At 50.0% G+C, this 25,364-nt stretch overlaps 1 protein-coding gene across 1 annotated transcript; it reads left to right on the forward strand.

Moving 5' to 3' along the window:
- The first annotated feature begins 3,666 nt into the window (after positions 1-3,666).
- CIBAR2 (CBY1 interacting BAR domain containing 2) lies at positions 3,667-23,615 on the forward strand. Its single transcript, XM_073308129.1, has 9 exons — positions 3,667-3,772; positions 9,967-10,201; positions 11,124-11,192; positions 11,290-11,391; positions 13,886-13,891; positions 17,450-17,554; positions 18,419-18,532; positions 19,545-19,646; positions 22,695-23,615. Exons 1-9 carry the CDS (start codon positions 3,753-3,755, stop codon positions 22,797-22,799), a joined length of 858 nt encoding a protein of 285 aa, XP_073164230.1. The 5' UTR covers positions 3,667-3,752; the 3' UTR covers positions 22,800-23,615.
- The last annotated feature ends 1,749 nt before the right edge of the window (positions 23,616-25,364 follow it).

Consider the following 25,364-nt stretch of genomic DNA (forward strand, 5'->3'; position numbering starts at 1 on the left):
GACAGGCCCTGCATGTTCAGGTAGCTCCGACCCTTGCCAGGTGCCAGCGAAGCAGCGTATCTGCCTTTGCCAGGGACTCATCTGGCTTCGCAAACTGTTCCAACAAGAATGCAACGACAGAGCTAAAAAAAAAACAGGCTCCCTGGCTGCACATTGCTTACATCTGATGCAACCACAGATGGATTGTCTCCCTTAAAACTGTCTCCCCCTCCCTGAATAAACATCAGTACTGATGGGAAGAAATAATCTCCAAGGGGGCACGATCCTTCACCAGGGACATAATCTCTTAGTGCCCAACCAATGTAGCGGCCCCCTCACACAGGGCACTGCACAGATACAGTGAGAGCGGTTCCTGCCATCTCATGGCCAAGGCAGCCAAGGAGGACAGTCATCTCCATTTGACAGAGGGGGTGTGTGTGGCACAGAGCAGTCATGCCCAAGGTCACACGGAGAGTCTGTGGCAGAGCTGGCGATTGACTACAGGTTTCCTGAGTCACAGTCCAGTGCCTCTCACATAGCTCCTTCCCTTCCTCTCTGAGTGAAAGACAGCATGGAGTCCTCTGACCCCAAGGGGCCACAGGACCTTATACCTGCCTTGCCCGCCTCATGCTCGAGCCCCTTTGCCAAGACTGCTACTTAGCAGAAAACACAGCTGGGGGAACAGGGTGGAGCCTTCTCCGCCCGGCAGTGCACAGGCCAGCGGAGGCCCAGCAGGGATGGATCTCATCCGCTAGAGCAGAACTGCTTCCTATTTCCACGACAGGGGAAGCTGTCCCTCTGAGGGGAGATCTGGGCCTGTTGCCCTTACCACCCCCCTGAGCCATAACCTGCCCTTTGACGTCACTCTTCCTGGAGAGCGCCACAGTGCACACCCATTAAGGAGATCATTAAAACAATCTGCAGCTCCTGTAGGTTCTGTGAGCACCAGAGTCAGTTCAAGGGATGCTGGGGGACTCCCCCAGAGCAGCCGCTTGGATCCCTCCTGTCATGCCCTCCTCCCCGGTTCCCAGCACTGGGCTCCGTCAGCTGCTAGGGTGGGGACAGGCTGGGTTGGGCAGGGGGAAGGTAGGTGACGTGCCCTGGGCTGAGGAAGGGGTTTGTGCAGGGAGTACTGACTGGAGGCCTCTGGTGAGACAGAAAGGAGGAACGGTGCTTGTGATGTGCCCTCGCCAGGGCCATGGGAGGAAAGGAAATCCCCTAGTTCCCTCGGGGGCTAGCACAAGTCGCCTCCCCCTCCGAGACACGGAGCACAAGCAGTCAGCACTGCTGTTTGCGTATCTCCTTGGAGGGATCCATTGCCAAGTGCCAACCAGAATTTGCCCCTATAACTATCACAGGAGATTGGTAATAGACCGAGCTGGCCCTGGCTTCATTCCCCAACCAGACCCCTTGCGCTTTACTGGCAATGCCAATAGTTTGCCCTATTCTAGAGCCTCCTACCCAAAGGCCTTTTTTTTTTTTTTTTTTTTGCAAACGGTTAAGTAAGTCTCACAACAGCCTGTGAGAGAGGGAAGTATTATCCCCATTTTACCAAAAGGGAAACCGAGGCAGAGAACAATTTACAGGACTTGCCAAAAGTCACAGAGGAGGCTGGAATAGAACCCAATTCCACTGACTCTCAGGCACAGGTGTTAAGGCCAGAAGGAGCCATTGTGACGATCTAGTCTGGCCTTCTATAGAACACAGGGCAGAGAATTCACCCTGTGCTTTAGCCACAAGAGTCTCTTTCTTTCCGGAGCCTCTGGCTACTCATTCAGACTCCATGACCAAGAGCGGGATGAGTGGAGACAGCAAGGAGCTACAGCTCACCTACAGCTTTACAGAGCTCTGTTTTATCTAATGGAGCCACTCCTTGTAGTGGTGGTGGGAGTAGGGAAGAGCCCGTTCTTTACTCTCTCTCACTGCGGAAGATCTTGAATTTAGATTAGACTTAATCCTCAGCCAGCCAGTGAGCTAGACCCCAGACCACGTGAAGCAGGCACTCCAGGCCCCGCTGTAACACATACACAAAAGGTTTCAGAGTAGCAGCCGTGTTAGTCTGTATTTGCAAAAAGAAAAGGAGTACTCGTGGCACCTTAGAGACTAACCCATTTATTTGAGCTTAAGCTTTCGTGAGCCGCAGCTCACTTCAGCTGTAGCTCACGAAAGCTTATGTTCAAATAAATGGGTTAGTCTCTAAGGTGCCACTAGTACTCCTTTTCTTTTCACATATACAAAAAGCTTTCATGCTGACCTTTAAACTTTGGACAGAGTCATGGAAAGATAAGAGCCTTTATCCTCTTAGCAGCAGCTTGCAGGTCCCCAGGCACTGCGAGGAGGCACGTAAGAAGATCTGGCTGGTGATGGGTCTATACTGGCAGACAGCCCCTCGTCCCGAACAGGTACCTACCCAGGCAGAGGATCTGTGAGAGGAGAGGGATCTGCATGCCAGCCGACAAAAGCCGACTGAGATTCAATGGCTGGGTGTCGAAGCTAGACAAATTCAGACGGGAAATAAGGTGCAAATTTTTCACAGGGAGATGCTTAACCATTGCAGCCACTGATCTAGGGCTGTGGCGGATTCTCTGTCACTTGGCACCCAAGCGTCTCTCTAAGGGATCCATTCGGTCTCAGCCAGAGCTTGTGGGTTCAGTTCAATCACAGGGGGAGAGTCTCTGGCTGGTGCTAGGCAGGAGGTCAGACAAGATGATCCCAATGCTCCCCGCTGGTCTCAACGTCTATACGACACATGGGGGACAGGGACTAGACGCGGGGCTGAACCGGAGCCCTGTATGCCAAACACACCCCACCCCAGGTTTCAGGGGAAGAGGTGGAAGGATGGTGTTTCACATTCAAAACCCCTGGATCTCGACTCTGGTAATGACTTTTGCTTCTGGGTCGCCAGGGGCTGATATTTTGCCACTGTGTCACAGCTGGGTTCAAATGTGTCTCAAGGTGGCAGAAGCTTGCGAGGTGCCCCACAAGGGAGACTGCAAGGCTTAGCTGCATGTCACCGCTGCCTTGGCCATGCCTGTGCTGTCTGAGGGGAGCAAAGAGGAAATCCCTCCAGCCCCTAGCGGGGTGTAGGGCAGTGTTTGGGCGGCTCAGGGCCAGGACAGTTTTAATCCACCCTTCAGGCCAGCTGTCTAGTTGTGGAGGAGTTCAGCTCTTAGACTGCATTTCCCTAGGGGCAGGGACTGTGCTAAAGAGAGAAATACACTGTGGGCATTGTGGGTAATACAACTAATTATTCATTATAAAGTTCATCCCCTAGCTTCCCCAGACCAGCTGGGGTTGGGAGAGCTGCGGTGGGGGCACCTCCAAAATCTGGGGCCCTGTGCAGACTCAGAAACCAGGCAAACCCGACCTGCCAGGCCTGCGCCCTGCTGAGCTGCCTGCTGTCCTGCTTCCCAGGGCCACCTTCTGCCGGCTGGCATCTCGCCAGCCGAGGCAGGACGGCACCTGGGTGCTAGGGGAGGGGCAATGCTGTTCTCGGAAGCAGGTGGGGGAGATCCACCCGTTAATATGGACAGATCGGAAGAGGAAGCAGGGGTAGGCTGGGCAGGGATATAGAACAGGCCCAGTTACCCCTGGAAACCAGAGCCATGGCTCCACCCACATCCCCGGCTCTCTGTTGGTAGCGTTGCCATACCAACCAGGCTGGGCCCGCCACCTGAGCCGGGTCAGGAGCAGCTGTGCTTTTGGTGGGTCCCTCTGCAGCTGGAGCTAGGGTTATTGCTCTGCGATAGAAAGGCTGGCCCATTCCCGCAGCCATGAACATCGTCCTTTCCAGGTAAGGCGGGCCGGGGTCCAGCTGCTTGGGGGTGTCCTTTCCCTTTGTCCTCCTGCCATGGAGCCTGCCAGGGAAGAAGCTTGCCGTGAGCGGCGGGAAGCTCCCCTGAGATACACAGAGGCATTACAGTGAGTGAGGACAGCTTGTCTGGGTGGACAGAGCAGCAGGCTGGGAGTGAAGAGACCTCGGTTCTCGTCCCACCTGATGCAAGCCGCTTAACTTGACCTCCGCTTTCCCCTCTGTAAAATAGGTGCAATGATACTGACCTAGCTTTGCAGAGGCTCAGTTCATCCACTTTTCTGAAACGGATCAAGGTCCCCTCCAAGATTTTGCTGTACACCCCAACAATGGGAAGGAGGAGCCTGGAGATTTAAAGGAACATAGTGGGAGGTGCTCATTAATTTCACTGCTTCCTGAGGCGTTCTCACAGGGAAAGCCTGCACTGCAATCACTTGGGGTGACTGTGCTCACGTAGACTGCATACCAAGCTAGCATCAATCTCGCTAGCTCTGGTACCTGCAAAGCTGCAGCAGTCTGGGCTTCAGTGCAGGCTGGATAAGCCCACCTGGAACCAAGGGTAATTACTCGTGCAGCCAGCCCACAGTGGAGCCTGTGCTGGCCACAGCTTCATTGCTCTGGTATCCAAGCTAGCTAGATGAATGCTAGCTCGGGTCCATCCATTCAAGCTGCAGTCACCCCCGATGCAGTGCACACAGACCCTTATGCACAGAGCACAGTAGAAGGTGCGGGGAGGTTTGCATGCCAAGGACCTGGAGCATGGGGATATTTTAGCACAGCGGCTATCTAAGACTTTTGGGGAACCCTGGGAAATAAACGTGAGCAATCTACAAGGCTCAGGAGTGGCCCGTAGCCATGAAGTAGTCAACAGACTTGTAACTGGAAATTTTGCTTGTGTTCTGGTGTCCCTGAGCCGACCTAAGGGCCAAGGGCCTGAGCATGTCTCTGCACAACTCACCACTTTGCATGCTCGCCCCCGCAACCCACAATTTTCACTGTCACTCACACATACAAACGATAAACGAGACCTATGCTCCTTCAATTAGCACTGTTTGGCTCTCAATGAACAAGTGAGTGTGGGCTAACGAGGGAAGCCGGACATCTGAAAACACGGCCCTAAGCATTTGCATCAAGCTCATGGGGGGCAATGGAGACGCAGCTTTGGCGAAGGGCTCTCACCTACAGCTGCAGATAGCAACCCTAAGGAGAAGCGGTGCAAGAGAAACATCCTGTATATGTATCCTATGTTTAAGAACCGTGTAAAGCAGCAGCAACTTCTGGAAACTTTGCATCTGCTGGAGCTGTTAGACTATGATAACAAACATACACTGAACTGTATTGGAGCCAGATGTTTGACAGCAGAACTAAAGCCAAGATCCAGCCTATAAGCAGGGCCTCAAGCAAGAGACCAGAAAAAACTGGGTCCCTAGAGATACCCAGGCTGCTGGAGGCAGGAGTCTGGCTGTAACTTCCTTCCCCTTCCAGCACTACTGCCAAGGTGAGAGGATCTGGCAGAAAGCCTCCTTCTTCCCTCCCACCACGACCCTGCTACCAGACCTGGCAGAGGTATGTGCCCCATATGGTCCAGGGAGAAATCAGACCAGGCTGCCAAGTGCCCTATCACTGTGTCCCCAAAAGCACACAGCTCTCAGTAGTAGCTTGGATGGCTTCTGATGAAGGCCACACCCAGTTAGGGTTTCATTATTAGTAGGGTGACCAGATAGCAACTGTGAAAAAACAGAACAGGAGGTGGGGGAGTAATAGGCGCCTATATAAGAAAAAGTCCCCAGAAACGGGACATCTGGTCACCCTATCTATTAGGGACCTGTTCCTTTTTCCTAGCACACATGAGCGCAAAGGAGCATGTTTCCAAGGCTTGAGTCACGTCAGGCAGCAGCGCCCAGGCCACAGCCCATCGTTTGCCACCCAAGCAGCTCTCTGCAGAACTAAATGTGCAAACTAGCGCTCATCCACATCTTGGTTGTCACAATGCGTTTTGGATGAGAAATGGAAACAAATTTTTTCCACAAGACTCTTCGTGTTGGTCAAAATATTCCAGTTCTGGACAAACAATCGGAACTGAAAACTTTTCAGGAAAACTTTTCAGGTTTTTGGAAAAAAAATGAAACTTTTGTCCAAAAGCCATTTAAAACCCTCACTAAAATAGGCTTTCAGTTTTATTGAAAAGCCTGAAACTCCTTAAGGGGAAATTTAGGGGGAAAAAAAGACCAAGAAAATGTTTCCAACTCTCCACAAAATTCATTGGCATTTTTCAACCTGCTCTAGTGGGGAGTAGCAGATGGGGACAGAGTGGATGGATCTCTGAGGATCTCTCTCTCTCACACTGTGGTTTGTGGAATGCAAGCACTGGAGAACCATGGAGGTATGTCTTATGGCGTAGCCCACATGGGAAGCGTAGATGAACAAGGTGTCATCATGGAAGGAGAGCAAGGCAGAAGTTAGAGAGAAAAGGGTCGAGGAGAGCTAGGTCCCTCCTACCAATTCAGGGTATTCCCCACAACATATCTAGTATTCCATCCAGTCCTGTTTGGGCTTCCCACCAGTTCCCCGGTGGACACTGCAGCTTGGGAGAACATCTCACTATCAGGAAATATTTCCAGATATTCAGCCTACATTTCTCCAACTTGATTCCATCATCTTTAGGTTTTTATAGGGACCCCCGTCCCTTTGGATTTTGAGGGCCTCGATGTATTTACACTAAATAATTCTGCTCCTTTTGTAGGCTGTTACATCTCTCCTTCTCAACCAAACTATGCACCTTTAAGCTCTTTCCATCTTTCCTCTTAAGTCAGTCCCTCTAGCCCCTGCTCATTTCACTGGCCGTGTCTTTGAACTCTCTCCAGTTTGTCACTCTATTCCTGTAAGGAGGAGCCCAGAACTGAGAGCAGTAAAATCACGCTGAAAGACATGACTGGCTACACCACACAGAGGAGACAGAAAGGCCTAGGGGCCGTAGCATGTTTAGTGAGTTTATTCATTGCAGCAAGCCTGGGAGGGGTGGCCATAGTCCCACATTGCCTAAAGCAGCAAATGCTCTAGAGATCCAGCACTGTTTGCCAATGATTTATTTTCAACATGAGGTCAGGGGAAGGCAGTTTACTACAGTTCTGAGCCTTGAAAAATGTAAGGCCCCCGCATGTCTTTTGTGGCAATGAGTCAAGTTTGCATGATGGAGACCAACAGGCTTTATTAGATGGTGCACAGCTGCAGGACTCTTGGCAGAGCTGCTGGGAGAACTAGACACGTAGGCAGACTGCAGCTGTATCTTTCCATTAATACTGCTCTTAAAGGAATTTAGGAAGGTCTTACACTGATAGCTGCGGGATTTGGGTTTCTAGATGGGATGAAGTGACGCGGATTTGAAGTTTATGAAAGGAGCATTCAGTAATCGGCTTAAGCCCACCAGTACCGAACAGGGCAGTGCAGCTGGGAGATGTGTCAAGAACGCCTGTGAGCGGAGCTGAGTTTAGCACCGCTCCCAGTAGCTCGAGGGAAGGCTTGTTTTTAGCTAGCCTGGAACAGTTGCTGTCTATTGACTGGGAGGGTCTAGGTTCAAGTCTCAACTGTTGCACTATGCAGATCACATACAGATGAGCCCCGCCAGCAGCCCAGTGTGGGGCTCAGCTGCACCAACAGGCAGCCACCCAACGCTAAATATCAGACCCTAGAAGCCAGGCTACACCAAGAGGCAATTCTTTAGCCTCCCAGCCTCCCTTTCATGGGGGCATTTTTGTATCTCAAATAAACTGCAGACGCAAGTACCAGCACTAGAGAGGCTACCTATCCTGCTAGCATGTCATCCTAGTGCTAAGATGCGCACCCAGAATATATTTGCAGGTGCAAAACTGGCACCCCCATGTTTTTAGGTGGGTACAAACTGTACCAGCAAACAGGGAGACCTGGGTGAAAGCTATCCTCCAAATGAGGAAACTGTGCCATGAAATGGCACTTCCCAAACCTTGCAATACTTTAGTCAGGGCTGCTTTTCAGGGCGGGCAAACGGACAGTTGCCTCGGATGCCAACTTCCATGGGGTTTGCCATAATGCTGTGCCTCTCAGACTCTTTTGTCCTCCTCCGCTGATTGGCCACCAGGGTGGGCAGGTTGCTTGATTTGGAGGTGGGTGATTCCCGCCCCCCGCTTGGCCACTCCTGGGGGAAGGGGAAAATGGGGCACTGAAAACATTTTCCACCCTTGCCGGAAAACTCCTAGCATGGGGTCTGGGTTTAGCCAATCCACATCACTTTTGACAGTGCTGTGATAGACAATGGGCTGCTCTGTAATAATGTATGACTCCTATGTATTTGTTTGACTGTGATTAGGGTGTGCTACTGTATGAAAACCTGGGGTGCATTTAAGAGGCTGACTGCGCATAGGCAGGAAAGATACCGTGGCTTCAGATAGCCACCCAGTGGCTGACACGCCAGAGAGAATGCAAGAGCCTTGGCTTTGTTGTCCTACTTCTGTCCACCAAGAAGAACCAAAAACCCCAGGGATACAAGTCATTCTCCTGAGGGAGGGGGCACTTGTCAGGGGGCTGTTCAGGGGAACACCCACAGACACACACCAGGTTGCCTGAAGAGCTAGGCCATCCTGGGCTCCGCTCAGAGGTTGGCCGGGCGTACACAGACCCTTTTCCTCTTATGCTTTGCTTTATTCCTGCTCTTAAGATTAACCATTTATACTTCGGTTTACGGAGGCTGTTTGGTCACTATGGACCTCTGCTTGTAGACGCCCAAAGGGAAGAACTGCAGATGCCATACCCAGCTGGACCTGCTGAGTAAGCACGAGTGAACCACAGGGTGCTGTAGCCCAGGTCCCCGTCTCAGAGCAGGATAATCACGCAATTCCACCCTAGGAGAAAGAAAGGCATGAAGCCTGACACCTGGGCGGGGGGGGCACTCAGATGGTACGTCTACACAGCGATAAACCTATGGCACCACGTCTCAGAGCCCAGCCCAGCGGATTCAGGCTTGTGGGGCTCGGGCTGCAGGACTACAAACAGCAGCGTAGATGTCTGGGCTCCGAGTCCCTCTCCCTTCATAGGCGCTCAGACCGTGGGCTCCAGTGTCTACATAGCAGTTTTATAGCCCCGCAGCCAGAGCCCCAGGAGCCCGAGTCAGCTGACCCAGGCCAGCCACTACCATGCCGTGGGTCTTTTATTGCAGTGTAGACAGAGACCAGAGAGGAGATGGGTGCAGCTAGCCCTGGAACTGTGACATATTCCATTATGGAATCCCTTAAAGCCAAGCTTGCCCCTGTGCTGGAACCCCTCAATCGCCTATCCCATAAGGCCCAGCACTGTCATGGGGAGGTCATTTTGAAAGCAAGAGAAGGCACTGTGAGATGGAGATAAGGCGACAGGATGAATTGACTCATTGGGAACCATTATGGACTTAAACAGTACTGCTGCACAAAAAACCCAAATCTTGCTCCTACACATTACAACCAACTCTTGCAACTGATGCTTGTAAAATGTTTGGGACAGCTTTTGGGTCTAGTTGCAAGCTCAAGACATTCTGAACAGCAGCATCTGACAATGTCTTATCACTCAGCGTAAACACAGGGCCCGGATGTGACCTCCTACTGGGAAACTGCTCCAGCTGTTTCAAAGGCAGTCTAGACAAGTGGCCCAACATTTAAAGTTTACAGTTGTCACAGTAGACTCTTGGGTAACAAACCATTCAGCCTGATTTATTGAATTTCTGACTTGGGTTGTTCCTTTTGTGGTTGAGCAACAATAGACAGCTGAGACCCAAAGTTGTGTGTGTGTGTGTGTGTGTGTGTGTGTGTGTACACACTGAGCAGTCAGGTGCACAGTTCTCCAATCTATGCATACAAATGCCCCATTCCATACATACAAAGGTGTGGTTCTGATGCACACACGAGAGATATCCTGCAAAACTCTGGGCTCAAGTTTCTAAAGCTGGGACATACCAGCATTGATGGTGAACTAACCCAACATAAGCTTTCGTGAGCTACAGCTCACTTCATCGGATGCATCCGATGAAGTGAGCTGTAGCTCACGAAAGCTTATGCTCAAATAAATTGGTTAGTCTCTAAGGTGCCACAAGTCCTCCTTTTCTTTTTGCGAATACAGACTAACACGGCTGTTACTCTGTAACCCAACATGCGGCTCTTTTCTCCCCTACCCAGAGATAGCCAAGTGAGGATCATGGAGAACACAGTGACCAATGCAGAGAAATATTTCGGCCAGTTCTGTGCGCTGATGGCCTCCTACGCCAGGAAGACAGCCAAGCTGCGGGACAAGTCAGATCTCCTGGTGAAGCAGCTCATAGACTATGCGAACACCGAGAACCCTGAGCTGCGAAGCACCATGAAGAACTTTGCTGAGGAGCTGGCCAAAGTGCAGGACTACAGGCAGGCAGAGGTAAGGAGCTGCCTAGACCCCGCAACACTGACTATGCCAGGATTGACAGCTAGGGAGGCACAATCTGACCATAGTCATGGGAGTTCACGTTGAGGGAGCAATGGACCTGTATGTGAGCAATACAGGAAACGCTAAATATTTCATTGTCTGTAGATATACTGTGCTAGTGTAACCCACACACCTTCTGGGTGTGGTGTTCTGTCCCATCTAGTGGTCCCAGGTTCGATCCTGCCTGCTGACGACCGGGGTCTGTCAGTGTTACACTAGTAACTAGTGTCCTGTCCTAGGATGGCTGGGCTCATTGCTGCTTTCCCTGTTCAGGGGCTGAGGGTATTGATCTGTGCAGCCTTCCTGCTCCTTTCCAGCCTGGAAGGGAGGAACCAAGCTAAGAAGGAAGAATTTTAGGGGTGAATCTATCCCTTATCCAAGATGACAAGCTCTGCATAATCACCCAATTTCTGCTTCTGAGGGGATTATGGGCCATTCTTTGGTTACTATTTGGGGAAGATTCACCCCCTCCCCTTGCACCCTCTTCCATGTCTCACTGTGCCTTTCGTGTTAGGAAAGTGGCAGTGGATTAGAGGGCCTTTCACCTCTCAGGTGTCTGGTTTGAATCCAACTTAGGTCAGGGTTAGGGTTAGGGTAGCATTTAGCGTTGCCATCTGATGGATGTTCAGGGGCTACATGAAACATGTTCACGGCTGCCAGCCCAGCTCCTGTTTTGAGGTCCCTGCTGTAACTGGCGGTGTCGCCAGACGAAGGACTGAATGATCTGGATCCCTTGAGGTGATAGAGCAGAGAGCAATTGCAGTGCTATTCCTTGGTGGCTAGAGGTCCCAACCCTGTCAGGCTATCAGCCAGCCCTGTCTGTACCAAGTACATTATATCCCCGCCATACTGCCTGTGTGAATTTCCCCTGTAGGTGGAGAGACTGGAAACGAAGGTTGTGGAGCCGCTGAAACGGTACGGAGTCCAGCTCAAGCAGACACAGGTACATGCCACATAGCTGCGCCCTGCCACATCCCGTAGCCAGCCGGCCGCGCCAGCCTTAAAAAAACCAAACAAAACACATTGATCTCATCTCCTAGGCAGAGATCAAGAGGTTCGACAAAGTCAGAAACAATGAGATAAAACAACTGGAGAAACTGGAGAGACTGCGGCAGAAGTCACCCTCAGACCGACACACCCTCGTATCCTTTATGCCACATTACAAACCCCGAGAGGTGCAGAGTTAGCACTTGGTTAGGCAGCCTGATCAGTAACGCAGAGGTAGGAAGCCAGGGCTCAGTGGCTTAGGTTTCATTGTGGTTTTTTCCGAATGTTCCACAGAATCCAACAGAATCTGTTGGAAACCGACCTGCGTCAGGAAACCACCCACCCCAGTAAGGGAAAGCCCAGACTGTTGTAAACTAACCACAGGCTTCCCTGGGAACTAGCTGGAGCTCAGAGAAACGAGACGCATGCAAAGGGATTGAGGGTCAGGTGATGAAGCGCCAAGTCCACCTCCCCCCAAACCACTTCCTTATCAAGCTGCAAATGTGAAAGGGGAGATTTCACAGGTGCTACGTTTTGACGCCAATCTGGTCACACGCATCTTAAATTCATTCCCAGACCCACGTTCTGCACATAGATCTTGGAGGGCTCAGTTGCTAACTACTCTAAGCACTTCCCCACACCAGCACTCACTGTGCATGTGAATGGAAAATAGGGCAATGTTCCTTTCCAAAATATCCCTCCTTCCACCCACCCAGGGAAACACACCTTATTATATGGTTTGCAGTGTTGCTGTAGCCATTGTTGGTCCCAGGACAGGAGAAAGGTAAGGCAGGTGAGGCAATGCCTTTTGTTGGACCAACTTCTGTTGGTGGAAGGAACAAGCTTCCGAGCTACAGAGCTCTCTTCCCCAGGTCTGGAGAAGATAACCAGAATGTCTAAACTAAATGCACCGTGGGTCAGTTTGTAACCCAGATCTGAAGAACAGCTCTGTACAAGCTCGAAGACTTGTCCCTGCTCCCAACAGAAGCTGTTGCAATAAAAGATATTACCTCACCCACCTGGTCTGTCTCTTGTTCTTTCAGACTTTCTGGGTGGGACCCCTTTTCAAAGGGATAATCTCGACAGCTCAAGAGATTTGCCTCTGCCTGGCAAAAATATTTTAAATGAGCAACCCCTTCCGCAGCTTTTCCAAAGAAGGCAATTCTCAGCTGAAAATCCCAAAGATCCTCAAGGGGGAAAGAAGAAATTGGATATCTTTGTGTAGACTCAGCTGCTGAGCAAGGTGGCTCAGCTTCTCTGGAAACAAAACATTGCATCCGGGAACTAACATCGGCTCCCCACATAAGGGTTGCATGTCACTCTCTCTTGTAGATTTCACAGCAGTACCATGCTGATTGGGGACCACATGGCCCCCCAGCTCAGCTTTCTACATTGGGCATCATACAGGCTCATGCATCCCTAGGGTCCTGTCCCCAAGAAGCCAGGTGCAATAAGCACTCAGGTTTGTGCTCCTCATTTGCACACACACAGAGTTGCTTGACACTTTTTGAATTTCAATGCCGTTTTTCATGGGGGTGGGGGGAGGAATCAAATTTCAGTGCAAAACCTGGCAGATTTTCAACTCCATTTTTCATGAACCTTTGTGGGTTTTCTACCTGTTACAGAGGTAGCTGGAGGTTTGTGAGTTTCCCAAAAAAACTCATTGAAATTTTTTGGGGAAAAAAAAAACAAAAACAGTAATAAATTTTAAAAAAGTCATAATTTTTACTGTTTTTTCCACCAACTCTGTAGGTGCTTTAAACAAGAGCTCCTACAAAGCAGTTGTTTGCACCGACAGGTTACCTCCCTCCACTGAGATCACTCCCCATGTGGCAATATTAGGGTGACCATATTTCCCAAAGGGAAAACAGGACACCGTGTGTGGCTGGTCCAAGCTCCCCCCACCCCCGCGTGAGGCTGGGGTCGCTGAAACCATGCCTGCCCCCCCTCCACAAGGCTTGGGTCGCTGGAACCCTGCCCACCCCACAAGAAGCTGGGGTTGCAGGAACTTGACCAGCCCCCCTCCCCCGCTAGAGGCTGTTGCTGTTTGCTGCAACCCTGCTTGTCACCCCTCCTCCCCTGTATGAGCCCTACCTCCCCCGCCCCTGCAAGGGGCTGGCATCTCCACTCACACACCCCCAAATTCCCCCGCACCGCACTTTTGACAAAAGTGGGCATTTATCCCGTTTGCTCTTGCCAACTGATCCAATTGCCAAGAGTAAAAAGGGGACAAAGGTCCACTATTGCCAGAAACGTTGGGACAGCCAGGACAGGGCTTAAAAAAGGGACTGTCCTGGCCGAAACGGGACGGACGTATGGTCACCCTAGGCAATAAGTGGTGTTCCTTCCGGGCTGATTCACTGGTCTGATTTAAAAGGCACTCCAACAAAGTCACAGGCAAAGCTCGGCCTGTGTTTTATAGGGTGGATAGTTGCCATGTTTGCCCCAGGGTGAAAATCCTCTTTCAGAAATGCAATCAGGGCAGTCAGTGTAAGAGGACAAGATTCCTTCCTGCCCACAAGCATCTGACAGTAACTGCTCAGTTCAGGTCTTTTGGGCTCAGCTGCTCACACAGACACCAGCACAAGGCTCAGTGTGTCTATAAACTCTCCCCTTCTCATCAGATTATTCCTTGACTCCTGCCATCAGTCCCAGGTAAGCACAAGTTCCCCTGGGTATAATATTTGTCCTGTACCCAGGATATAATTTCAAGCAATGGACAGTAAAAGATTGTCAGGATAAAGCACAGGTGAGTTCTAAAGAGACACACAACCCAGGGCGGGACAGGACATTTTTAAAACCCTCCCTATGGTATTTATAACACTGGATGGCGCTGGTGCAGTCAAGACCCAATTCTTTCCAATAGTACCAGGAACTGGAATCTGGCTTTTTTCTCCCATCCTGGGCTGTATTGTCAATTTAAGCTGTAAGCGCACTGCAGAAAGGACTCTCTCTCACTGGTCAAAAGTTCTCTGTGAAAACTAGTTGTTTGATGGAAAATTGGGTTTTCAGTTACACCACATTTCTTTTTGTCAGAACAATGAAAAATGTTTTGGCTGAAAATTCAGGGTTTTTTTTTTTATTATTATTAATGAAAAGTCAAAATTTTTCATGGAAACTCCCCCCCTCCCCCCAATATGGCAACCACCTCCCCTCTTCCCACACACATGTGCAGAGCCTAGCACAATGACACCTGATCTCAGCTGGCACTTCTAGTAGGGATTCATTTATCACGTACACTGTTTAGACCAGCGCCATTGACAGCAGTGGAGTGACTCCTGACTGGCACCAGCGGGAGAGGAAAACTGGGCCTGAGGTCTCAGAGGGAATGCACAGTGGACACACTAGCCATGAGTGGCCCCTGTTTACTCAGTGGCGTGTGCAGCATGACAGTAAAGGGTTAACATTTGGATGCATTGCCTTCCGGGGCTGGGTGGAGGCTTACCCTACAGTTTTGTATTCAAAGGAGAAAAAAAAGAATGACTGAGCACCACAAAGCATCAAAATACACCCACCCTGCCAGCCAGCTTCCTTTCTGCTTTTTCCCTACCTGATATTCCACCCCCACTAAGGCAGGCTTTATTTCACCTCCCAGCTGCTTTTCTTATCAACACACTAATGCACCATGCTCCACTGGTCCAGATTTTACGCCACATGTTTAGTACCTGAAATAGCCCTGCCATAAGTCTCATCCATTTTCCTGTAATGACATTCAGTGCTGATGGATTTGCGCCTTCCCTCCTGCAGCTAGAGAGAGAGGAGGAATGTCATGCAAGCTATAGAACCCTTTGTACTGGAAGGGAAAATTGTGGTAGGGCTCCCTGAGGGTGTCTGCCACCATGGGGATGCATCTGACCCCCCCGAACATGCCCACAAGAAACATCCTTCTGATTTCATATTCTGCACTCTCCAGCCACCTCCCTCGCCTAAAGAAACCACCACTGGGTAGTTTATAACAACACTTAGTTCTCACATAGGGCTTTTCCACTGTAGATCTCAAAGTACCCAACCAAGGAAAAAGAAAAGGAGTACTTGTGGCACCTTAGAGACTAACCAATTTATTTGAGCACAAGCTTTCATGAGCTACAGCTCACTTCATCGGATGCATACAGTGGAAAATACAGTGGGGAGATTTTATATACACAGAGAACATGAAACAATGGGTGCTACCATACAGACTGTAACAAGAGTGATCAGGAGAGGTGAGCTATTACCAGCAGGAGAGCGGGGGGGGGGAGGGAAGGAACCTTTTGTAGTGATAATCAAGGTGGGCCATTTCCAGCAAAGTCAGTCTCATTATCCCCATTTTACAGAAACCAGGGAAACTGAGGCACAAAGTCAGGGGGAAGTGACTTGACCAAGATCACACAGCAAGTCAGTGACAGACCAGGAAGAGAACCCAGGAGTCATGACTCTCAGTCTCCAGCTTTAGCAACTAGCTCAGCATTCAAAAGGAAGATGTAACCTATCCTAGGAACAGAAAAAGAAAGACCTGACTCCACAGACATTATCTGTTCAGGACCCAGTAGCTCCTCATAAGAAGCTTTAAAAAACATAATAGCTAGAACCAACCCTGCTGCTGTAATAGCAAATATTCTCTGCATTGCACTTCTGTAGCTTAATTTACGCTGACTAAGGATACATGCAGGAAGCCAGGTGTCAGCTCCTTACAAGCAGGATTCAAGGCTTACTCAGCAGATGGGCTTATGAATGTGCAAGAACAAATTGGGCCTGTGGCACCTATCTGGGCAGGAGCAAATGTGTTAACTCGGGTGCCTCAGTGTGGTCAGTGCACAAGCAAAACAGGTCTCTGCCTTTTAAAATTCAGGCCCCATGGCTATCTGCACCTTCTGTTTATTCCGCATCTGAAGATGGAAACGATTGCAAAGTCATATACAGAGAATTAGGGGAATAACAGGAAGATGGGAAATAAGCAGTAGGAGCAGATGAACTCTTAGAAAACTAAGATCCTATGGTCACGCTAAACCCCCAGCTGATAAAAATCACAGGGAGGAGACACATAGAGAGCATATATGCCATGTAGGCTGAATTGGTTCTCAAGGAAAAGGGCTAGGTAAATCCCTGCTGTCACTCTGCCAGTTTCAGTGGAGCTCCCTAGGGATGAATTTGGCCTAGATCTCTCATAAAGGTTTTCACAGGGCTTTAAGCTTATGAAACTACAGACCATAAGACGACATGTTGGGCCACGGTCCGTTCCCCCATGAAGCATACGTGCCCTACTGCCCTCTGCTGGATAATGTCAGGCCTGCTAAAAAGCATGCACGTATATCACCATCAAGTGGTGAAACAGAACAGGGATCTAAGCATGGGAGCACGTCAGAGAGAGATCACATCAGCCCCAGAGTGGCTGCAGCCCCAGGAGAGAGACACTGGGTGAGTTTCAAAAGAAACCATTTACCTGATCATGGTATTGGCTTTGCAATGGGAACGTAAAAGGTTTTCTGTTCTGCACCCCATGCTCAACCAAAGCAGGCCAACGTCAGACCTAGGGGAGTTTGGATTCTGTGATGGATCCAGGATCTGGCCCTTGAACACAATATTGGACTGAGGCGTTTGCACGGCAGTAAGGCAAATGCTTCCTTGCTAAGGTGGCTCATTGTAAGCCCTAGCATTGCTCCACAAGCATTAATCCCAGGGCTGCTTTATAACAAGGGTTTCCCAGGGCACAGTCATTCCCCCAACCACCTCCACACTGGGACAGGGAGGCTTATGGATTTGACTGATGGGGGAGCTTGCACCATAACCATGTCTGGGTCTCATTGCTGATCCCTGTGCTGCAGTGCCTCTGGTCTGTCTACCCACCTTAGGGCTCTGTGTGTGCCCCATGACCAGCATATCTGAGCACTTCGCAATCTTTAATGTATTTATCCTCACAACCCCCTGGGAGGTAGGGTGGTGGTATTGTCCCCATTGTACAGATGGGGAACTGAGGCAGAGAGAAGATAGAGAACATGCCCAAGGTCTCAGGAAGTCTGTGGCACAGCAGGGAAGTGCACCCTGGTTTCCAGGATCTAGGCTAGAGCCTTAACCACAGGACCATCCTTCCTCTCTGAAGGCCCAGTCTTGTAATTCTATACTCTGCTCCCACTGAGATGCCTTGCTCCCCGGTGCCCATGCAGTTAACCCCTTCTGGATCTGAAGGAACAGCATTGGCACCATATGATGCTGTGCTTCCCTTGGGCTTTTTCTCAGGCTGAGTCAAACGTGCACAAAGTCTCAGTAGACGCCAGCCGCACCACCCAGCAGCTCAAGGAAACCATCGATGAGTTCCAGAAACAGAAACTGAAAGACGTCCAGGTAAAGTTCGCTGTGAAGCATTCAGAAAAGAGCTACAAGAATTATTCAAGGTCTGGGAAACCTGCCCTACAGTGAAAGACTAAATCTGTGTAGCTTCTCAAAGAGGTTAAGAGCAGACAGAGCAAAGAGCCTTCTTCTATCAATGAGACAAAGGCAAGATCTTGTGACTACAAGTTGAAGTTAGGTAAATTCAGACTAGAAATAAATGGCACTTTTTTCCCTAAACTCTGATGGTAATTTTAACCATTGGAACACATTAGCTAGGAATGTGATCAATTCTCCATCCCTTGAAGCCTTTAAATCAAGACCGGACATTTCTTTTGGAAAGATTTGCTCTAGGTCAGACAGAACTGCTGGCTTTGGCGCAGGAATCTCTGTGTGAGGTTCTCTGGCCTGTGTTACAGGAGATCAGACTAGAAGATGATCACAATGGTCCCTTGTCTTAAAAATCCCTATATCCCCCCAGGGCTCAGATGGATTAGGGCTCCGTTTGCTCTGGGGAATAAAGACTTTTAGGAGCAGTTTTGACTGTACAGCGACCATACTTTGGAGTTGGGGTTCATTCCTCCTCATTTCCCCACCCGTTTCCTTTCTAGTCTCTTACTGCAGCCACCATCCATATGGTGAAAGCAGAGCAAATGGAAATGCCTCCAGAGCCCCGTGATGCCGCTCCTTAACTGGCCAAAGGGGGCGCCCTTAAGTACCATCAATGCTGTTGAAGAGGGCAGGGTACTTGGTGCTTTCCGTACATGACTCGTCTTTCAAGGGGTTTCGATAATTAGGAGCAAGAAAGGGGTGGCCCACATTACACCCCACCCCCACATTCCTTTCTTGCACCCCACCCCCACATTTCCTTTCTTGCAGAAGATTTTCTCAGACTTTGTCACCATCGAGATGGTTTTCCATGCCAAGGCTCTCGAGGTCTATTCCAGCGCCTTCCAGAAGCTGGACGATTATGACTTTGAAAGAGATATGGAGGTACGCGGGTTGGAAACACACCGTTCTATTAGAACACTTGTACAGCCATGTCTATCAGCAGAGCTTAAAACATGTTGCCAACAGTAAATGAATCCCTAACACCTCTTAGAAGTAGGTAACCTCATCCCCAATATAGAGATGGGGAAACCGAGGTACACGGCAGCGGCATGACTTGTGACCTTGGATGATAAGTCTGTGGAAGAGAACCCAGGAATCCTGAGTCCCAGCCCCCAGCTTTGGCCACTAGATCAACACTCACTAGATCAGATGTAACCTCCACCTGCCCCAGTCTGAGTACAGCACATCAGTCACGTGCATGTTTTATTCACAAGGAGATAAGATTTTAATGAGCAATTTGTATTTCTGAGGCGCCTGTAATTTTCCATCACACGGGATCATCTCAGATAAAAAAAGCCTCATCAAGTCCATCCCTCTACAAGAAGATATACCCTGCATTAAATCAGTACAATGCCTGCTCTGTGTGTATATGTTGTTCAAGCACTTGCATGCTTCCGGCTAACACAGGGGATGCTTAGTGGCAGATTGCGTCCAGCCTGTAAGCTGGCGCGCAGGGCACCTTCCCCTTCGTGCAGGCACCAGGCACAGATGCAGCAAGGACTCCTCACTGCTAGCAACCCCTGGGGCACAAGCCACTATGGAGGAGCCAGGGTCATGGTCCAACCCCAGCCAGCAATGGAGGGAAGAGCACACACCTTCTCACGGGCTGGTGGCATGTGCTCACCCCCAATGCAAGCCAATGCCTTTGGTTTGATTAAATCAAGCTGAGTTTTCCAACCCTCTCTCACAGCTGTTTTGCATTTGCTCCCAATTTAGCCCTGTGTGCCAGTTATACCTACAGCAGCTAGGGAAGTCACAGAAACCAAGCTTGCACAGCTCCCTTGGCTTGCTTGCATTTATTCCCTGCACTATTACTTGGGAGACACCCGCTTGCATGCCAGGTCTTCATCTATGGCTGGCATTGACCCTCATCATTGGTGTGTTGCCTTCCTAGGATTTCAGAGCAAAGATCCAGATTGCTTCTGGAAATTACGATGCCAGGCCAGTGAGCACCACAAACCCTTCCTCCACCCTGCCATGGTCCACCAGCAGCCAGGTGAGAGAGACGCAGTGACGCATCGGTTGTCCCCTATTAAGCTTTTGGCCTTGGATTAGAGCCCGAGCCCAAGGCCGTCCCCCCAGTGCTCAAAGAAAGTAAATTCAAACCACTCCAGTGGAAAAGTGACCCCTAAGGAGGAGATTGGCTGTCACCACTTCCAAAGCTGAGCTCATGGAGTGCCACCCATGTACTCCCAGACTAACATTGGAGTCATTGCTGATTGGCTGTCTTCTCTAATTGTCTCCCTCCCGCTCAGTCTCTTCCCTCTTTCCCCTTTCCCCGGCCCCCATCGCCTTCCTTTCCATGTACCCTATCCCTTCTCTTTTCTTTCCATTTAGCTGAGCCTCTCCTAGCTCAGACACCAGAAGGAACCATCATGACCATTTAGTCTGACCTACTGCGCATCGCAGGCCACAGAACCCAACACTCCCCCACCCCCCGCACTTCTGTGGTAGGCCCCTAACCTCTGGCTGCGTTACTGAAGTCCTCAAATCTGGGTTTAAAGACAGAGTTGCAGAGAATCCACCATTTCCTCTAGTTCAAACCTGCAAGAGACCCCTGCCCCAAGCCGCAGAGGAAGGCACAAAACCCAGGATGTCTGCCAATCTGACCTAAGGGAAGATTCCTTCCCAATTATGGCAATCTGTTAGACCTTGAACATGTGAGCAAGACCCACCAGCCAGACACTTACGAAAGAATTCTCTGTAGTTACTCAGAGCCCTCCCCGTCTAGTGTCCCACCTCCAGCTGTTGGAAATATTTGAGGATAGCAGTCACGGATGGGCCATATGCCATTGTAGGCAATTGCATCATAAACTTATCAAGCTCAGTCTTAAAACAGGTTAGTTTTTTTGCCCCTATTACCTCTTTGGAAGGTTGTTCCAGAACTTCATTCCCCTGATGCTGAGAAACCTTTGTCTAATTTCAAGCGTACATTTATGGATAGCCCGTTTATATCCATTTGTTCTTGTGCCAACATTGGCCATTAAGTTAAACAACTCCTCTTCCTCCCCGGTGTTTCTCCCTCTGATGTATTTGTAGACAGCAATCAGATCTCCCCTCAGCTTTTCTTTTGTTAGGCTAAACAAGCCAAGCTCTTTAAGTCTCCTCTCATAAGGCAGTGTGACAGGGTCAGGCCAGATGGCCACAGGAAAGTGACTGAAGGCAGATATATTAGCCCCAGGTTAAGTAGGTCCCTTTTCCCTGGGTAAGGTAACAGGGAAGGTTCCAGAAAAATCAGGAACTTTCTGGAAACTATTAAGGCAGACAGGCTGATTAGAACACCTGCAGCCAATCAAGAAACTGCTAGAATCAATTAAGACAGGCAGGCTAATCAGGGCACCTGGGTTTAAAAAGGAGCTCACTTCAGTTTGTGGTGTGCGTGCGAGGAGCTGGGAGCAAGAGGCGCAAGAAGCTGAGAGTGAGAAGGCGTACTACTGGAAGACTGAGCATTATCAGACATCAGGAGGAAGGTCCTGTGGTGAGAATAAAGAAGGTGTTGGGAGGAGGCCATGGGGAATTAGCCCAGGGAGTTGTAGCTGTCATGCAGCTGTTACAGGAGCCACTGTAAACAGCTGCAATCCACAGGGCCCTGGGCTGGAACCCGGAGTAGAGGGCGGGCCTGGGTTTCCCCATCCCTCCAACTCCCTACTTGATACCGGAGGAGTTGACCTGGACTGTGGGTTCCACCAGAGGGGAAGGTCTCTGGCCTGTTCCCCGATCCACTAGGTGGATCAGCAGAGACTGCAGGGATTGTTGTTCTTCCTTTTCCCCATGCCGGCCCGCGATGAGGCTAACTGAGTGAATGGCAGATTTGAGCCACGAAAGTGGCCAAACTGAGGGCTGCTGTGAACCTCTGAGGCGAGCAAATCTGCCAATAAGCGCAGGACCCACCAAGGCAGATGAGGAACTTTGTCACAGCAGGTTCCCCATTCCTCTGATCATCCTAGTAGCCCTTCTTTGCTACTCCTCCCTGCCTCCAAAAAATAATTGTGGTATTAACGTGACATTTGTCATCACATTGCTCACTCTACTTGTGTGTTCTACCCCTTCCCCCAACCTGCGTCTGTTTTGTCTCTAGATTGTCAGCTCTTCTGGCAGGGAACTTCTCCTGTTCAGTGTTTGTGTAGCACCTAGCAAAACGGGGCCCGTTCTTGGTTGGTCCTTAGGCACTACTGCAGTAAACGTGGTTAACAACAACAATGTACCCAGTTATGTAGTACTTGGCTCAAGGAGCCCAGCTTAACAGTATTTGGGGAACTGGCATAAGTTAAGCTCCTTTTAGAACTGATTTTGAAAGTTACAGATAAGGAGGAAGGATATTAAACAGCTCCTACCTTGTTTACCAAAATATATAACATCTGCTATTAAAAAGCACCAAGACAAGCATCTTGGCATATGACGATCAAGGAAGCGTGTCACAGTAAAAAAGGTACAGGAAATTTAAACAAATATTTAACATATACATACCGAGAAAATACTATTTTGTAGCTAATGCATGAGCAACTAAGAACTTCAGAGGGGTCACTGAGCTGTGGATACATTTGGGGGTTCTTTCATCTAGCTAAACCCCAAACTTGTTCAAGTTCACCCCAGCCCATTTGACACAGCACAGCTCTAGCTATGATCAGAGATGGGCCTGGTCATGATATATGGAATCACAGTTTTTCTTGAATGGGAGATATTTATTAAGAAACAAACAGATTCCTACACAGCTCAAGTTCCAGCATGACTTGCTATTGTTTACCAGGGCCTACACCCTGGCTAGAAGTCTGTGCAGCACAGAGTTAGATAGTGGCTGGATCATGTAACTAAGTAAAGATAGCATTGTAGGCCCGAGTATCAAAGTTCAGATTCAGATCTAAGTTTCCCCACAATCTGAGGGGTGTTTTAGATCTGGGGTTTTGGCTTGGGTCCCCTCTTACTGGTAGCCTGAAAGCCAGATTTCAGGCTCGCTGGTGCAATTCTCACTAAAGGAAACCTATAGCAGAAGAGAGGAGATCAGAATGGTAGGCTGCATAATGGCTTTCTACATCTTCATTTCTAGAGCGTTCGGAGCACTCTACAGAGGCAGGAAGACAGTGAAGAGGACTCCGAAGAGAACGTGTTGCAGGATGTCAGCAATCCAGAATATGCACAGATTAGGCGGTAATTGGACAGCAGGACTAACCAGCCACGCTCATGAGAGCTGGATGTATTTATTCTTAATTTCACTGTACATTCCCTTATTGAACCTTAGATTTTCCGTGAAGGCAAGGAACTCTCAATGAGGCTCTTAAGCAATTTGGAACCTCTGTGAATGCATTGTTCCCAAGCACTGCGGAGGCTCTAATTCGGAGACTGATTCTTAGTACTAGGGTGGAACCAAAAGGTTTATTTGCAAGTTGAACATCCTCTGGGATAGCACATGGGGTGGACTGTCTGTTGGCATTACTCTGTGTTATTACAAACCAGCAATGGACCTCAGGTTACACACCATTGTGTACATCATGCACTGAGTGACTGAGTTCCATATGAACAAACAAAACCGGCTGGCTGAAGTCTGGGAAAGCAAACTTGTACCCAACTCCCAGAAACAGCTATCCTCTGAGGGGTGCATCTCCCACAACTGAGTGGGATCCCTGAAGAAACAAAAACCCTCATCTACCTATTCAAAATAGCCACTTTAAAGGCAGGTCTGAGTCTCTCACCAATGAGACATGTAAAAATCACAGCTTACTTCCAACTAACATACATCGTCTTCTTTACAGAGTTCTGTCTACAAGTCTGTCCAATGGGCACATCCCAGTAGCATGCAGGATACCAATGTTATACTGTAGGATATTGACTATGTCAGAAGTATAATCGCATTTTTCCACTACTATAATTTTACCTACTGATTAATTAACCGTGTAAATATGGTTAGCTCAGGGGAGGTTACCATGCAATTGTCAGTCATTCACTCTTTGCCGCGGTTGGCTATTTCCATGTGACATAATAAACAGTTATTTTATTTGTGCCCTCATTTATTTTAGCGTGGGTGAAAGGTACCAGATTGCTGGCCCTGGAGAATGAAGGCCTCTGGGTAGCTCCAAAGCAGCCAGAGCTTGGGCAGCATCACTGCAAGTTTTTCTCACGTGCCCACCAGCATTCTTCAACCCTTCCAGCCAAGTCCTATCTCAATGGCCTAGTCAGTCCGTGGCATCTCTCCTGCGACTGCTAGCTAGGGGGCCAATTACTGCCGATTGTTGGGATGTTTTTTCTGACAGGGACCTCTGTCCACTAGGAACTGGACGGAGACCATCACCACCACCACCTTAGGTGCCATACTGACATTTAATTAAATGCATGCTTTCTCTTTTCCCTTTGCCCCAAACCAAACTTCTGCTGTAATCCTAAGAACAACAACTACCACCCCCACCTCAGCAGACTGAGAATCTAGTAGTCGACACAGGAGATTGAGAGATATGAGAAAGCAGAGAAAGGCATCACAAGGACCAGTGGCTGCAAGCCAAACAAATTCTAGTTAGAAATAAGGAACAAACTCTGAAGGGAAAGGATGGATTCTCCATCTCTTGGAATCATCAAATCCAGCCTGGATGCTTTTCTGAGACAGAGGCTTTCATCAGCCTCAAGTGACTAGGCTCAGTATAACAGCAGCTGGATGAAGTTCTCTGCCCTGCGCTGTGCAGGTCCGACTTAGATATGGGGTTCTCAAACTGTGGGTCGGGACCCCACTGCCTGGTCGAAGGCCACAGTCTTTGCAGCACTTCAAGCCCTGGCCTACAGGATTGACTCTGGGTGGACCACCCACTGGGCAGGCCCAGGCGAGCGTTTGTGATGGAGTCAGTGCCACCTGGGCTCAGAGTAGAACCAGATTTACAATGGCGCCCTGGAGCCGGGCCCATACTTAGAAGGGGTGCCAGCCTGCTCTGCTTGCCCTGCACTCCAAGATCCCACCAGCCTGCTGGCTCCCCCCCTGCCCACCACTTGCTCCTCTCAGCCTGCCCGCCAACCTCCTCTCCACCCTCTGGCCCCATCTACCAGCTCCTCTTTGCCCCCTGGCTAGACCACAGTGCACCTCTGGCTCCGTGCAGTCTCTGCTTCCCACCACCTGTGGGGCCCGCCTACCTCTCCAGAGCCGCCTGGGACTGGTGCAGAAGCCTGGCCAACCTCAGCCAGTTTGTGGAGGGGACCATGTGGGGGGCTTGGATGGGCCCCTCCAGGCAAGTGGATCCTGAGGGAGCCCAGCTGGGGCAGACCCTGGCCTGGCTGATTGCGCCACTCCTGAGGGCTGGAGTGATTCCTGGTCCCAGGTCAGCCTGGCAGACACAGTTGCCTCCCAGCAGGGCCGGTGAGCGCAGCTAGGAGCAGGATGTGGGTCTCTGTGTCTAGTGCTGGGCAGTTGTGGTGGGGCTGTGGGCAGGGGGGCACTGGACAGGGATGGTGTTGTGCAGGGCACTGTGCATTTGTGGAGGGGATCATGAGGGGCAGTGGGCATAGTGGGTCCAGGGGGGCTCTGGCAATAGGGTGTTGGGCGGGGGGACCATGGGGAAGGAGCATGCTGGCAGCACAGGGCCGAGCAATTGCCAGATGCACAGTGACCTGCCAGTTTGTAAATAGTGTCCTCGCACTGGCCTGGGCGGAGCGGGGCCATCCCTGCCATGCCATGCCCCTGGTTGGCCCCTCACTCCGGGGACCAAAGTCCCCGTACCATGCTCCATTGCCCCCATGGAGG

Source organism: Lepidochelys kempii, chromosome 12 (assembly GCF_965140265.1).
Source record: "Lepidochelys kempii isolate rLepKem1 chromosome 12, rLepKem1.hap2, whole genome shotgun sequence".
NCBI lineage: Eukaryota > Metazoa > Chordata > Testudines > Cheloniidae > Lepidochelys > Lepidochelys kempii.

Bases quoted from the DNA above. Each gene is read 5' to 3' on its own strand.
- CIBAR2 (XM_073308129.1), top strand. From the start codon at position 3,753: ATGAACATCGTCCTTTCCAG. The intron at 10,202-11,123 runs GTAAGGAGCTGC...TTTCCCCTGTAG, and splicing joins AGGACTACAGGCAGGCAGAG to GTGGAGAGACTGGAAACGAA. The intron at 11,193-11,289 runs GTACATGCCACA...CTCATCTCCTAG, and splicing joins TCCAGCTCAAGCAGACACAG to GCAGAGATCAAGAGGTTCGA.